Source organism: Betta splendens, chromosome 1, assembly GCF_900634795.4.
Source record: "Betta splendens chromosome 1, fBetSpl5.4, whole genome shotgun sequence".
Classification (NCBI taxonomy): Eukaryota; Metazoa; Chordata; class Actinopteri; order Anabantiformes; family Osphronemidae; genus Betta; species Betta splendens.
The window spans coordinates 20,632,597-20,648,894 of NC_040881.3; the positions used below are offsets into that span (position 1 = coordinate 20,632,597).

The 16,298-nt window shown below is 46.7% G+C and overlaps 2 protein-coding genes across 6 annotated transcripts in view; one reads left to right on the top strand and one right to left on the bottom strand.

The window, feature by feature from the left end:
* LOC129604663 (syncytin-A-like) overlaps positions 1–16,298 on the top strand; it is an 82,546-nt gene that overhangs the window by 56,614 nt on the left and 9,634 nt on the right. The gene's annotated exons all lie outside the window — the stretch shown is intronic.
* Positions 6,049–16,298, bottom strand: part of LOC114857071 (vascular endothelial growth factor C-like) — a 53,185-nt gene continuing 42,935 nt past the window's right edge. For all 5 annotated transcript variants that reach the window (XM_029153224.2, XM_029153195.3, XM_029153186.2 and 2 more), the window contains 2 exons: positions 15,695–16,019; positions 6,049–8,420 (listed from right to left, as the gene is read on the bottom strand). In XM_029153224.2, the coding sequence (XP_029009057.1) occupies positions 8,312–8,420; positions 15,695–16,019 (434 nt within the window). In that variant the 3' untranslated portion in view covers positions 6,049–8,311. The remainder of the gene's footprint in view (positions 8,421–15,694; positions 16,020–16,298) is intronic.

The following is a 16,298-nucleotide window of genomic DNA, read 5'->3' on the forward strand; positions in this document are numbered from 1 at the left end:
CGTACAGTCTCAGGGTGCTGGATTTGGGGTGGAACCCTCCGTGCATGGTGAGGAGCTTTCGTGTCTTAACATCTGTGGTCTGTATCTCTTTCTTTGGCCACCCTATTATTCCTGCAGGGTATCTGATCACTGGCAGAGCGTAGCTGTTTATTGCCCGGGATTTGTTCTTGCCATTGAGCTGGCTTCTTAGGACTTGCCTTACTCGTTGGAGGTATTTGGCTGTTGCCGCATTCCTTGTTGCCTGTTCAAGGTTGCCGTTTGCCTGTGGTATTCCAAGGTACTTGTAATTGTCCTCAATGTCTGCTATTGTTCCTTCTGGGAGTGAGACCCCTTCTGTGTGGATTACCCTGCCTCTCTTTGTCACCATCCTCCCACATTTCTCGAGTCCGAATGACATCCCGATGTCCGAGCTGTAGATCCTGGTGGTGTGGATCAGCGAGTCGATGTCTCGCTCACTCTTGGCGTACAGCTTGATGTCATCCATGTAGAGGAGGTGACTTATGGTGGCCCCGTTCCGGAGTCGGTATCCATAGCCAGTCTTGTTTATTATTTGGCTGAGGGGGTTCAGACCTATGCAGAACAGCGGTGGGGACAGTGCATCTCCTTGGTATATGCCACATTTGATGGATACTTGGGCAAGTGGCTTCCCATTGGCTTCAAGGGTGGTTTTCCACAACCTCATCGAGTTTGCAATGAAGGCCCTTAGAGTTCTGTTGATGTTGTACAGCTCCAAGCATTCAGTGATCCATGTGTGTGGCATTGAGTCATAGGCTTTCTTGTAGTCGATCCAGGCTGTGCACAGGTTGGTGTGTCGCATTCTGCAGTCTTGGGCGACTGTTCTGTCTACCAGGAGTTGGTGTTTGGCTCCTCTGGTATCCTTACCAATGCCCTTCTGTGCTTCGCTCATGTATTGACTCATGTGCCCACTTATCTTAGCTGCGATGATGCCTGACATGAGCTTCCATGTTGTGGAGAGACAGGTTATTGGCCGGTAGTTGGATGGGACTGTGCCCTTTGAGGGATCCTTCATTATCAGGATCGTTCGCCCTTCGGTTAGCCATTCAGGGTGAGTCCCATCCCTTAGCAGCTGGTTCATTTGTGCTGCCAGGCGCTCATGGATTGCAGTGAGCTTCTTTAGCCAGTAGGCGTGGATCATGTCAGGGCCAGGTGCTGTCCAGTTTTTCATACCTGATTCTCTATGTTGGATGTCTGCCACTGTGATAGTCACTGGATTCTGTTCAGGGAGGTTGCTGTGGTCTTCCCTCAGATCCACCAGCCACTGTGCATCTCTGTTGTGTGATGCCTCCCTTTCCCATATACCTTTCCAGTACTGTTCAACCCCCTGCATGCAAGTCCTGTGACTTTACCGATTGAGCTATCCAGCGATATATAATATATAATATATATATATATATATATATATATATATATATATATATATATATATATATATATATATATATATATGAAATGAGAGAGTTATTAAAGTTATTTATGTCTAAGCAAGTAGAAAATTACAGCTGTTATGAATACAATGCCCTTTAGTCAAACATTCAGTCAACATCCACATGGATATTTTATTTGTTTTAATTATGCTGTATTGTATGTATTACTGTATTGTAATGTTTAGCTCTAAATTTACTGGCATTTTTTGACAACTGACAAAGACCAAAAGCTTCCTCAGTCTGAGGGAAGTTCCATACCATCCTCCAGTTTGGCTTCACTTTACACTTGCAAAGAACTGTCTCGTTACGTGAACAATAGACACAAAAGTGAGTAGGTGTGATAACCCTCCCCCAAGAAGGACACCAGACTGAAAGAGTTGACATGACTCAACTTCCACACAACCTCACCTGAGCCATGAAAACCAGATATATTTGTAAACTGCTTAAAAAGAAAATTCTTCATGGAATCATAACTTTAAAGGTTCCACTCAAATCAAGGCTCTGGTAACATAATGCTGTATGAAGGAATTTAGTTACTGCCCATACAGTAGGTCTCCCTCAGAGGACCAACAGCCTAGTGGTTAAGGCACAGAAGCTCCCAGCTAGAGACTCCTGGTGTAAACTTGCCTCTGGTGTCTTTCGTTTACCACACAAATTCAAGTGACACAAAATACAGAGATCTGCATACATGTGTTATGAGTTATGCCAGCTGATATTCTTTCAGTTCTGTGTCATTTCAGTCACCTTTTACTGCCAAATGTCACCACAATCGGCTGATTGTGACTGCTCAATAATTTTCAAGTTAACTTACAGACTTTTCTTAAAGCAGAAACATTACCAAAAGTGCAGGAACCTTCAGTCTGAGTAAAGTTAGGCACTATCCTCTATTTACAATAGGCTTCACTTCACACCTGTAAAGAACTGGCTCATCAGTTGAACAAAGAACTGTGAGAAGGTGTGAAGACCATGTCCCCCATGAAGGACATATAATGTAAAAGCTCCTTGAGAAACATTTCTGCTCTAAAAGAATGTAGTGACCCAACTTTCAGACAACTTGGTTTAGAAAATGGTCAAATGAACTGGACGTTTATAAAATCTGTAAATAAAACTTGTTAAAAAGAAAGTGTTAAGTCTATGGCTTTAGGATAAAAGTTTCTTATTTTAAACCACCAACTAACAAAAACAGTTTATTTAAAAACTGTGGGTGAGAAGTTGTGTGCTTTAACCACTAGGCTCTTAAGTGATGGATGGATGAAGTAGTTCACAAATGTATCTGGTTACATCACATCAGGTAACAGCACTGCAGGACTCTGGTGCTTTGGGGAGAAGGGGGTGGTGTTAAACCAGTCTAACTAGTGCTGTGGATTGGTCGTTCTGTCTGAAAAGAGGCTCTCTATTGTTATGTTCATCTAAGCTTGCACCGGCCAGAGTGGATTGGGCGGCAGTCGAAGGCGGGAGCCTGGGCGCCCCAATCCCTGGATAACCAATCTGGTTATTGGGACATGGAATGTCACGTCACTGGGGGGAAAGGAGCCTGAGCTTGTGCAGGAGGTCGAGCGGTACCGGCTAGAAATAGTCGGGCTCACCTCCACACACAGCCTGGGCTCTGGAACCCAACTCCTTGAGAGGGGCTGGACCCTTTTCTACTCTGGAGTTGCCTGCGGTGAGAGGCGGCGGGCTGGTGTGGGCTTGCTCATAGCTCCCCAGCTTAGTTGCCATGTGTTGGAGTTTTCCCCGGTGGACGAGAGGGTCGCTTCCCTGCGCCTTCGGGTGGGGGATAGGTCACTCACCGTCATTTGTGCTTACGGGCCGAATGGCAGTGTGGAGTACCCGGCCTTCTTGGGGTCCCTGGAGGGAGTGTTGGAAAGCGCTCCAACTGGGGACCCCATCGTTCTTCTGGGAGATTTCAATGCCCACGTAGGTAACGACAGTGATACCTGGAGAGGCGTGATTGGGAGGAACGGCCTCCCTGATCTGAACCCGAATGGTGTTATGTTATTGGACTTCTGTGCTAGGCACAGTTTGGCCATAACTAACACCATGTTCGAACATAAGGGTGTCCATCGGTGCACGTGGCACCAGGACACCCTAGGCCGGAGGTCGATGATAGACTTTGTAGTCGTTTCACCTGACCTTCGGCCATATGTTTTGGACACTCGGGTGAAGAGAGGGGCTGAGCTGTCAACTGATCACCACCTGGTGGTGAGTAGGATCCGCTGGCAGAGAAGGAGGCTGGAACGACTTGGCAGGCCCAAACGTATTGTGAGGGTCTGTTGGGAACGCCTGGCTGAACCCTCTGTCAGACGGACCTTTAACTCACACCTCCGGGAGAGCTTCGACCAGATTCCGAGGGAGGTGGGAGACATAGAGTCCGAGTGGACCATGTTCTCCGTCTCCATTGTCAACGCGGCCGTTCGGAGCTGTGGACGCAGGGTCTCCGGTGCCTGTCGTGGTGGTAATCCCCGAACCCGGTGGTGGACGCCGGAGGTAAGGGACGCCATCAAGCTGAAGAAGGAGTCCTACCAGGTATGGTTGACCTGTGGGACTCCTGAGGCAGCTGATGGGTACCGGCAGGCCAAGCGTGCTGCAGCCCGTGCCGTTGCGGAGGCAAAAACTCGGGCTTGGGAGGAGTTCGGGGAGGCCATGGAGGAGGACTATCGCTCGGCCTCAAAGAGATTCTGGCAAACCGTCCGGCGCCTCAGGAGGGGGAAGCAGTTCTTTACCAACTCTGTTTTCAGTGGAGGTGGGGAGCTGTTGACCTCAACTGGGGATGTTATCGGACGGTGGAAGGAGTACTTTGAGGATCTCCTCAACCCCTCCGACATGCCTTCTGCTGAGGAAGCAGAGGCAGGGGACTCAGAGGCGGACTCGCCCATCACCCAGGCTGAGGTCACCGAGGTAGTTAGTAAGCTCCTCGGTGGCAGAGCAGCGGGGGTGGATGAGATCCGTCCTGAGTACCTCAAGTCTCTGGATGTTGTGGGGCTGTCTTGGGTGACACGCCTCTGCAACATCGCGTGGAGGAGGGGGACAGTTCCTCTGGACTGGACAACCGGGGTGGTTGTCCCTCTTTACAAAAAGGGGGACAGGAGAGTGTGTTCCAACTATAGGGGGATCACACTTCTCAGCCTCCCTGGGAAAGTCTATGCCAGGGTACTGGAGAGGAGAATTCGGCCGATAGTCGAACCTCGGATACAGGAGGAACAATGTGGTTTTCGGCCTGGTCGTGGAACGCTGGACCAGCTTTATACCCTCAGCAGGGTGCTTGAGGGTTTGTGGGAGTTTGCCCAACCAGTCTACATGTGCTTTGTGGATCTGGAGAAGGCATTCGACCGCGTCCCTCGTGGGGGGTGTTCCAGGAGTATGGAGTCCAGGGCCCTTTGCTAAGGGCTGTCTCTGTACAACCGGAGCAGGAGCTTGGTTCGCATTGCCAGCAATAAGTCAGACCTGTTCCCTGTGCATGTTGGACTTCGGCAGGGCTGCCCTTTGTCACCGGTACTGTTCATTATTTTTATGGACAGAATTTCTAGGCGCAGCCAGGGGCCGGAGGGGGTCTGGTTTGGGGACCACAGGATTGCATCTCTGCTTTTTGCAGATGATGTTGTCCTGTTGGCTTCATCAGGCCAGGACCTCCAGCGTGCGCTGGTGCGGTTTGCAGCTGAGTGTGAAGCGGCTGGGATGAGAATCAGTTCCTCCAAATCTGAGGCCATGGTTCTCGACCGGAAAAAGGTGGTTTGCTCTCTCCAGGTTGGAGAAGAGTTCCTGCCTCAAGTGGAGGAGTTTAAGTATCTTGGGGTCTTGTTCACGAGTGAGGGAAGGAGGGAGCGTGAGTTTGACAGACGGATCGGTGCGGCGGCTGCAGTAATGCGGTCGGTGTATCGGTCCGTCGTGGTGAAGAGGGAGCTGAGCCGAAAGGCAAAGCTCTCAATTTACCGGTCAATCTACGTTCCTACCCTCACCTATGGTCATGAGCTTTGGGTCATGACCGAAAGGGCAAGGTCACGGATACAAGCGGCTGAAATGAGCTTCCTCCGCAGGGTGGCTGGGCGCTCCCTTAGAGATAAGGTGAGGAGCTCTGTCACCCGGGAGGAGCTCGGAGTAAAGTCGCTGCTCCTCCACATCGAGAGGAGCCAGCTGAGGTGGCTCGGGCATCTAGTTCGGATGCCTCCTGGACGCCTCCCTGGGGAGGTGTTCCGGGCATGTCCCACCGGTAGGAGGCCCCGAGGAAGACCTAGGACTCGCTGGAGAGACTACGTCTCTCGGCTGGCCTGGGAACGTCTTGGGGTCCCACCGGAAGAGCTGGAGGAAGTGTCCGGGGAGAGGGAAGTCTGGAACTCTCTGCTTAGACTGCTGCCACCGCGACCCGGCCCCGGATAAGCGGATGAAAATGGATGGATGGATGGATCTAAGCTTGATTAGAACATTGAAATGTCTTTTTTTTTATTTAAAACAGCTCGTGAAGCAGGCAGACTGACACACACTACATTCAAGTGAATAAGAATAATATCTAGAATGAGAATTTAATAATTTCATTTGTGAAGTCCAACTCAACCTAATACAGCCAGTAACTGATAAACCTCCAGAAGGTAGTTTGGCAGCTGTGGCAGCGTGAGCTGCCGATGCTTATCTATGATTAAAAAAAAGTTAGTACAACATTCAATTCTGAAATGAAGTCAACTTTTCAAGTTTTCTCAACTTTTTAGTTCACTGTTTAGACAGACTATTGTCTGTCTGTCTGTTTGTCTGTCTGTCTGCCCTAGCAAACAGTGTAGAACTGACATTATCAGATCTATGTCCTGTTCTCAGAACTGTGCCTATACTTGCTGTTTGACTCTAACTCTACAGGTCAGATACTAAAGCTCCACCTTTTGGTTTTACCCTGGAATTGTGTCTTTGGTGCTAAAATGGGGGTGGCCTCATTAACATTTTTAACAACTTCCCCAGACTGACCAAGGAGGGGGGCTGCTGACAGTCGGCTGATGAGGGTGTGATAAGTGTGTGATCAGCGTCAGAAAGGTGACTGACAGTCGACTGAAATCAGCGAAAATAAACCACTCCATCTGTAGAATGATAATTTAATAATTTCATTAGGTACTTTTGTGAAGTCCAACTCAACCTAATACAGCCAGTAACTGATAAACCTCCAGAAGGTAGTTTGGCAGCTGTGGCAGCGTGAGCTGCCGATGCTTATCTATGAATAAAAAAAAGTTAGTACAACATTAAATTCTAAAATGAAGTCAACTTTCCAAGTTTTCTCAACTTTTTAGTTCACTGTTTAGACAGACTATTGTCTGTCTGTCTGTCTGTCAGTTTGTCTGTCTGCCCTAGCAAACAGTGTAGAACTGACATTATCAGATCTATGTCCTGTTCTCAGAACTGTGCCTATACTTGCTGTTTGACCCTAACTCTACAGGTCAGATACTAAAGCTCCACCTTTTGGTTTTACCCTGGAATTGCGTCTTTGGTGCTAAAATGCGGGTGGCCTTCCCCAGACAGACCAAAGAGGGGGGCTACTGACAGTCGGCTTATGAGGGTGTGATAAGTGTGTGATCAGCGTCAGAAAGGTGACTGACAGTCGACTGAAATCAGCGAAAACAAACCGCTCCATCTGTACGTCTTGTAGGAACAGAGCCCTTCTTCAACTTCAAGCCCAGTAATAAATATACCCTCGTTTTCAAAGCAGTCGGAGGTGAAATGAAACACACACGAACAAGCATTTAGGCAGGGGTGCCAGCACCGGTCCATTTACAATAAAATTAATCCTTAAAGTTCTCCTTTCTTGCTCCGCTGGTGAAATGAAAAGGTTGCAATGCTGGTTGGAACGACCGACAACGGAGCTCTTTTTGAAACCCTAATGGCGCCATGTCAGTTCGTATCACAGTAAGTGACTGAAACACAATGTTGCAGGTAAATTTCGGGGTCCAGGTTTGTCTGGGCGGGGCCCTGTGAGTGGGTTCTGTGAGTGGTCTAAAGACTGGAGACATAGACAGTTTGCCAAATTTGAACCTGATGGCTCTTGAACCGGATTGGGTATAGTTGCTAAATCTGAAATAAGTAGGGAGTCTACTTCTAACACCAGGAGTGTATTAACATGAACCAGAGAGTCATATAAATGTACTGGAATGTCCAAAAAGTGAATTTTGTATGGTTTTGTTTGTAAAGTCTTGATTCAATATCCAATTTAATTAATAAAGTTTGAAAAAAGACTTATTAATTGCATTTCTTTTTCTCAGGGGTTAGGGGTGCCTTTATTCAAATGCAACAGCAGACAGCTGGAAGGCATTGCATGATCTGTTAACGAGCTCCAAGAGTGTCAAAATTAAAAAGCGTCGTTCAAACTTGATTGGCTAAGGTTAAACAGTCCTAACCAATTACACGTTTTACATCGATCGAATCGAACTTCACATCTCTAATTGGTTATCACTGTTTAACTTCAACCAATCAAGGTTTTTTTTACTTTTGACACTCTTGGAGCTGCAATGCATTCCGGCTGTCTGCTGTTGCATTTTAATATTTAACATCCAGTATATATTTTATTTTACACATATACTTATATAATAAAAATACAGATCAATGTGCATTTTCATGAAATAATATTTAATAAATTATATAATCAATATCTGACATAAAAACATAGAGACAAAATTAATACAAGAACACAGAAAAAGTTGTGAGTGTGTCTCTTTTAGTCCAGGGCTTGAATCAGTCACGCTCCCAATTAAACATCCTCAAAGCAGAGTCAGTGTATTTCCCACAATTCACCAGGTTCCATATCTGCGCTCCAGTCATTCAGGCCTTTACATACCCATCAAGGTATTACACACTTAGCTGCCATCACAGCTGATAACCAGCAGGTCTCTTGGGGACGGTCAGTCCAGCCGCCTCCAGTGGGATGGGATGCAGCGACACACTTCCTCGCTGAAGGAGAATCCTGGTTCACACCTTCGCCTTCTGACCTCGCAGGGAGGTCGAACACAGCTAGAATGAAACAAGATGAACTTAATGACATAACAGTGGAGTCAGGAAAACTGTTATAATGTGAGGATGTATTGTTAATTAATCTTATGATCGAGTAATCGGGTTACAGTCGGCTTTTGTATTAAGGTAGTGGATTAAATCAGGTTTTCGAGGTGGATTCCTCCAACGGAATGCGTAAACAGCTTACTAATCATCTGTAGGCTGCCTCCTGATACTCTCCAGACATTGAATCCTTCACTACAATGAGTGATGAGGTTCATTGTTTAAATAATAAAATGTGTAGCTATGTGTTTGCTCAGGTGCTCTGTTTCTGTCTCAGCATTCAGTCAGCTCGTCCTCCTGCCGCCACACACACATCATGATACACACATCCACAGTAAAATGCCACATCTGTCCTTGACTGTACACTGGAATCGAAGAGGTGGCGGACAGAAGGATGCTGGCCAAACTAACATCCATCATAGATACCCCCCCGAACCACACTGTAGAGGCTCTGACCAGCTCCTTAAGCACCAGACTGTTACAAGGAAGGAGCGCTACCCAGGGCTGGCTCTGGGCATAGGCAAACTAGGCGGTCACCTAGGGCGCCACCTGCTTGGGGGGGGGGCACCGCTCCAAACCTTCAGAAAAGAAAAATGTAAAGAAACTTGTATGTTCGCCCGGAGCGGAGAAGAAGGGCGCAAAATCACGATCTCGCCAAGAGCAATGAAACACACAGGTTCGTGAACCAGGGGAGGATAGAATCCACAGTTCAACATCTCTATACACATGTAATGAAGTTCAAACCATCCAACAGAGAAGCATCTTGTGTTCAGCTAAGCACCAATTGTTCTGTAGCTACACTAGTTACTGTTAGTCTACCAGCCTCCATGCTACCCATCATACTCCTTCACACAAAAGCATCTGTTCTCTAACTAAGTCGCAATGTTTAGAAGTTTACACTCATTAGAATAAAGTCCCCCCAGCTGGTCCTTTACTAACTGAATGCAGTCTGTAACAGGAATCTGAGGAAAACCGGCCGTTAAATAAGCTACACGAAACGTATTCTAAGTTGTTGAACCCTATATATGTACATGACTTCACTTTATCTGTCCCTAGACTCTAGAGACAGAGAGACATACAAGTATGAGGTTCTGTCAGCTTTGTCAGAACCATCTCAAATTCACTTATTGTTGTGAAACACACTGAGCCTTCGCTACCTTACAAAGACGTTTTATAGGGTTTAAAATAATATAGAGATTTCATTTGTGATTTACATTTCCATTAATGAAGAAGAGTATTTATATTACTCATATACTCCTGTTAAAAAAGAAAAACTGTCCAACACAATACTACATTCATGCATGCTGCTTGTTGAACTGCTGGACATGACACACATGAAAAAAAAACAAAAAAAAAACAACAACCCACTTTTCAATCAGGGGTTACGTGAACAGAACTCATGAACCCGAGGAAACAAACACACTCGAACACAGGGTCCAGATTCCTGCCTCTCATAAATCACTCTAAAGCAGGGTCACAGAGGGTCACAACTGGAATGGAAAGAGAGAGAGTGTGTGTGTGTGTGTGTGTGTGTGTGTGTGTGTGTGTGTGTGTGTGTGTGTGTGTGTGTGTGTGTGTGTGTGTGTGTGTGTGTGCTTCCTCCTTGTGCAGGGAGAGGAAATGGTTAAGTGACAGCCAGGAGGAGTCATTAGCACACTGAGGTCTTCTATTAACCACCACTGGACCTGCAAGTCGCTCTGGAAGCAATGAGTTCACCATGGATTACATTGTTTGCTGGACTGGTGTTTGTGCTTTAGTTTTATTACTATTATTATTATTATTATTATTATATAAATAAAAATAATATACTGCATATCAACATAAAAAATACACTCTTGTTTTTCCAACCACATAAACCTGTGATTTTTGTTTTCCAGCAACAAAAATCACAGCGCGGTCACCAAACGCTCAAACATCAATTCGTGTCGAGTTTGATACGATCTGTTGCAGTCCAGCGAAAATAATCGAGTAAAGCGTTTCAGTCCAAAGCACACAGTATATCCACACTGGTCCGAAAACTGCAAGTGTTCTGCTCCAGCTCCTGAGCTAAAAGTTAATTTTTTCTTCTTTTATGAGCCATAACTTGCTACACGCAAACCGGACAAGCCAAGAAGCGGACAAGCCAAGATAGAGGCCTTAGGTTTCGTTTGAGGCCAAGGAAGCCTGAAAAGTTTCCTCAGCAACAAGCAGCCAGTCATGTTCAATTTCCTGTAAACCTTCCCTCCCCCACTCTCAGGCTTGTAGAGTTACCCCCGTAAAAGCCGTTTGAAAGAGAGTGCTGTGATCAATTAGATATCCAACAAGTGGGGGTAGGGGGCTCAGACAGCCGTCTCCAGTCAGGTTCAAAGGCCAGAAAGTGAAGCCTGCTCTTTTCTGCCTAGGAATTGTTTGGTTATATATATATACCACTCTATTCTCACCCTCCGCGGGTGGTCTCATCCACTTTCCAAGCTCGGGTCCTCTACCAGAGGCCAGGGAGCTTGAGGGTTCTGCGCAGTATCCTTGCTGTTCCTAGGACTGCACTTTTCTGGACTGAGATTTCGGATGTTTTTCCAGGGATCTGTTGTAGCCACTCCTCCAGTTTAGGGGTCACAGCCCCCAGTGCTCCGATCACCACAGGCACCACTGTGGCCTTCACCTTCCAAGCCTTCTCCAGTTCTTCTCTGAGCCCTTGGTATTTCTCTAGTTTCTCATGTTCCTTTTACCTGATGTTGCCATCGCTTGGTATTGCCACATCCACCACTACGGCTTTCCTCTGCTCTTTATCCACCACCACAATGTCTGGTTGGTTCGCCATTACCATTCTGTCAGTCTGTATCTGGAAGTCCCACAGGATCTTGGCTCGCTCGTTCTCTACCACCTTGGGAGGTGTTTCCCATTTTGACCTTGGGGTTTCCAGTCCATACTCTGCGCAGATGTTCCTGTATACTATGCCAGCCACTTGGTTATGGCGTTCCATGTATGCTTTCACTACCAGCATCTTACACCCTGCAGTTATGTGCTGGACTGTCTCAGGGGCCTCTTTGCACAGTCTACACCTCGGGTCTTGTCTGGTGTGGTAGATCTGGGCCTCTATGGCTCTGGTGCTCAGGGCCTGCTCCTGTGCGGCCAGGATGAGTGCCTCTGTGCTGTCCTTCAGCCCAGCCCTTTCAAGCCATTGGTAGGATTTGTTGAGATCAGCCACTTCAGTTATGTTCCGGTGGTACATCCCGTTTAAGGGCTTGTCCTCCCATGATGGTCCCTCTTCCAGCATCTCATCCTCTGTTCTCCACTGCTTGAGACATTTACTCAGCACGTCATCTGTCGGGGCCTTATCCTTGATGTACTTATGGATCTTGCATGTTTCATCCTGGATAGTGGTTCTCACGCTCACTAGTCCTCGACCTCCTTCCTTGTGGCTAGCGTATAGTCTCAGGGTGCTGGATTTGGGATGGAACCCTCCATGCATGGTGAGGAGCTTTCGTGTCTTAACATCTGTGGTCTGTATCTCTTTCTTTGGCCACCTTATTATTCCTGGAGGGTATCTGATCACTGGCAGGGCATAGCTGTTTATTGCCCGGGATTTGTTCTTGCCATTGAGCTGGCTTCTTAGGACTTGCCTTACTCGTTGGAGGTATTTGGCTGTTGCCGCATTCCTTGTTGCCTGTTCAAGGTTGCCGTTTGCCTGTGGTATTCCAAGGTACTTGTAATTGTCCTCAATGTCTGCTATTGTTCCTTCTGGGAGTGAGACCCCTTCTGTGTGGATTACCTTGCCTCTCTTTGTCACCATCCTCCCACATTTCTCAAGCCCAAATGACATCCCAATGTCCGAGCTGTAGATCCTTGTGGTGCGGATCAGCGAGTCGATGTCTCGCTCATTCTTACCGTACAGCTTGATGTCATCCATGTAGAGGAGGTCACTTATGGTGGCCCTGTTCCGGAGTCGGTATCCATAGCCAGTCTTGTTTATTATTTGGCTGAGGGGGTTCAGACCTATGCAGAACAGCAGTGGGGACAGTGCATCTCCTTGGTATATGCCACATTTGATGGATACTTGGGCAAGTGGCTTCCCATTGGCTTCAAGGGTGGCTCTCCACAACCTCATCGAGTTTGCAATGAATGCCCTTAGAGTTCTGTTGATGTTGTACAGCTCCAAGCATTCAGTGATCCATGTGTGTGGCATTGAGTCATAGGCTTTCTTGTAGTCGATCCACGCTATGCAGAGGTTGGTGTGTCGCACTCTGCAGTCTTGGGCGACTGTTCTGTCTACCAGGAGTTGGTGTTTGGCTCCTCTGGTATCCTTACCAACGCAATGCCCTTCTGTGCTTCGCTCATGTATTGACCCATATGCCCACTTATCTTAGCTACGATGATGCCTGACATGAGCTTCCATGTTGTGGAGAGGCAGGTTATTGGCCGGTAGTTGGGTGGGACTGCACCCTTTGAGGGATCCTTCATTATCAGGATCGCCCTTCGGTTATCCATTCAGGGTGGGTCCCATCCCTTAGCAGCTGGTTCATTTGTGCTGCCAGGCGCTCATGGATTGCAGTGAGCTTCTTTAGCCAGTAGGCGTGGATCATGTCAGGGCCAGGTGCTTTCCAGTTTTTCATACCTGAGACTCTCTGTTGGATGTCTGCCACTGTGATAGTCACTGGATTCAGGGAGGTTGCTGTGGTCTTCCCTCAGATCCACCAGCCACTGTGCATCACTGTTGTGTGACGCCTCCCTTTCCCATATACCTTGCCAGTACTTTTCAGTTTCCAGCCTTGGTGGGTCTGCTCTGCTGTTATTACCCTGCCATTTAGAGTACACTTTCGCAGGTTGTGTTGCGAACAGCCGGTTTATTCGTCTGGCTTCGTTGTCTCTGGTGTATCTCTTTAGGCGGCTGGCAGTTTCGAGTGCTTCAGGTATGGTCATCTGGCTGTACCTCTTGGGCATGGGTCTTTTCATTGCCTCTGTCATTTGGCTCACTTCCCTCCAAGCTGCCTTGATTTTTGCCTCCAACCTTCGTTTCCATGGTGGGTATTGTTTCTCATGGCTCCCATGTTTGCTCTTATAGCCAAGCACTTCTAGGATTACTGATGCTGAAGCGTATATCAGCTCATTGGTTTCTGTGATTGTTGTGGTATAGATTGCTCTCAATGCTGCATTCATATCTTCTATGAGACTTTCTGATGGTACTTCCCTTAGCCGTTGTAGTTGGCCTCGGGGTTGCCTATTCAATCTCGCCATGATTTTATCTTTCAGGTCAGTCGCTGCCTTGCTCAGCGTGCCTGTGCTCATTGGGGCTTCGTACCCAATTTCCGGTTGGGGAGATGGTGAAACCTCCCCTCTGACCTGGCGTCCTGGCTCCCCCCTGCCATAGCATTTGTGTTGTACCTCGTCAATTTCAAGTTGTTATAGCAGTTGCTGTTTGTGGATGTTGGAACACTGAGCTACTAGTTGCTTCGCCGTAAGTCTTGAATGTGGGTTTCTCTGTTCCCATTCGCCGCACATTCTTTGCATGTAACCCCTCTGACTGGGGTTACTTGAGTAGTAGCATTCCAACAGAGCCTTGTTCTCGCATCTTAGCCATTTCTTTCTTGTTCCAGTAGCCCATTTCTCGCCTAGGTGCTCTGGTTCCCCAACACCTGACGCAGACCTTGTTAGAAGTCTAAGCAGAGTAGAACTCTTAGGGGATCAGTAATTGTTTTATTGTTGTGTTGTTTTCCTGAACACGAGATCTGATCACTGTGTATTTCCGCAATCATGTGACTGTAACGCTGTTACAGATCTGCGTGAATCTAAGGGGTGCACATTGAAGTGTGGTAATCTGTGATTTCGCTAGCTTAAGCTTGTTTTATGTGGTACTGTGCGATTGCTCTGTTTCTGCTGTGACCACGCCAAGCGCACGTTTCAACCACTGCGCGCTTCCGCGATCACGTGACTATATCGTCGAATATAGCTCCACGTGTTTGTGAGACCGCAAGCCTTATTCACGCTAGTCCCACTTCACCCTCCTTTATACGCTTCTTTCCCTGTGAACGCCAGACATGCACACTCCATTCAAAGGGCACACCGGCACACGCGCGCAGCTGTGCCATTTCACCACGCCTCTAAAGGGGGCACGCTCTCCCTCCTTCTTTCTCCTTTTTTCTCTCTCTCTCTTTCTCTCTCTCACTCACACACTCACACACACACACACACACACACACACACACACACACACACACACACACACACACACACACACACACACACACACACACACACTTGAGACTGTATTGGCTATTTCAAATTGGTTATTCGTCCCTGGCAACAGGGTGGTGCCCGTAAATTCATTAATTATTAATTCAGTTAATAATTACTAATCAATAATAAAGTGTTTCACTTACCAAACTATAGTCCTTTGTCATATAGTCACATATATTTAAGCTAATAACCAAAATTTGTGAGTCTAAATTATATACATAATTGGTATCTCCACTCAGGAGCTATAAATCCAATTATTATATTTTGTGGTCCTCGCATACCCCAAACATAATTGGTGCAAACCTGTGTGAGGTTAATCAAACTCAGTCCTTTTTGAGACCAGGTGGTGTTACTAATTCATTTGACAATACCACCACCCTGACATTGCCCCAACATAAGATTTGTCCGTAAGCTGTAGAACAAAAAAGGAGGGACAAAGTGAAATATCATAAATAGGTCCCATATATAGGTTATTAATGCTATTTGATTATTTTTTTCATATGTAAATGCATTTGCATCCCTTTTCTCTTTAAGCCTATTCCACCATAAACCAGGGATATATTTCCTTGTATTTATAAGGGGAAAATCCAGGCGAGGTGGAAGATTTTTTCTTTCTCTGTGTTCTAAAGTATATAATTATTTACTGTCTAGATCTACAGTGAAGCAAATGTCCATTGATTTACAAAAACTGACAACTGGTTCCAGTGTGTGATGTCCTAAAGGTCTGCTAATAAACACTAATAACAATCCAAGGGTCTTAATAACCTGCTCACTAAGCTCTATTGATATCATCCTGTGTCATTAGGTTACAGAAATATTTTAGACTTAACATAAGCATTTTACTGAATGCTCCACTGGATCTAAGAGACTTTCACCTCATCAGTTTTCAGCAAAACATACCACGTGTCCTTTACGTCGGATGTGAACGAGTGGATGAATCTCTAATTCATAAAACCTGACTCGACCAACGTATTGAGGTTAGCCATCCGTGCTTGGATGTGGACTCCTACGTCCCTCCTTACCTGCAGGTAGCTACATGGAAGCGCCGTCCTTTCAGGAAGCACTTGTTTGGTGATTCAATACATTCACAGGAACACTTGGTTCTGTTGAGCGGCTGGTGCCTCGGACACGTCCGGGCACACACACACTGACAGGTGTCTGTGCTGAAGACGTGGTTGACTGGACAGGATGGGGTGAAGGCGGTGCTGCAGACGCACTGGCAGGTGTTGCGATCCACATGTTGGTTGGGCCCACAGCCGTCACTGGGATCCCTACGCCGACACACACACTGACAGGTCTCTACATCCAGCTCCTTATCGGAGCCACACACATCTGCAGAGAAGATGTCTGAAGTTGGAAAAAGGACAAACACAAAGGTGCACTCGGTTAGTTAGAGTGCTGAAGGATCATGGGTAACTCTTAGAAAGTAAAATCAAATACTAAATGACAATATTTAATTGTTTTACAAATACATTATTTTAATACAGTTTTCCTTCAATTGCTTGCAGGCACATGAACTTCTGGTTAAGTCAAATTCAACGGAAGGTTTAAAGGAAACGTGTGGATGTCCCAATAGTGTGGCATCATCAGTTGTACCACATGTGTTGTGTGCAGCCTCCTGTTCAT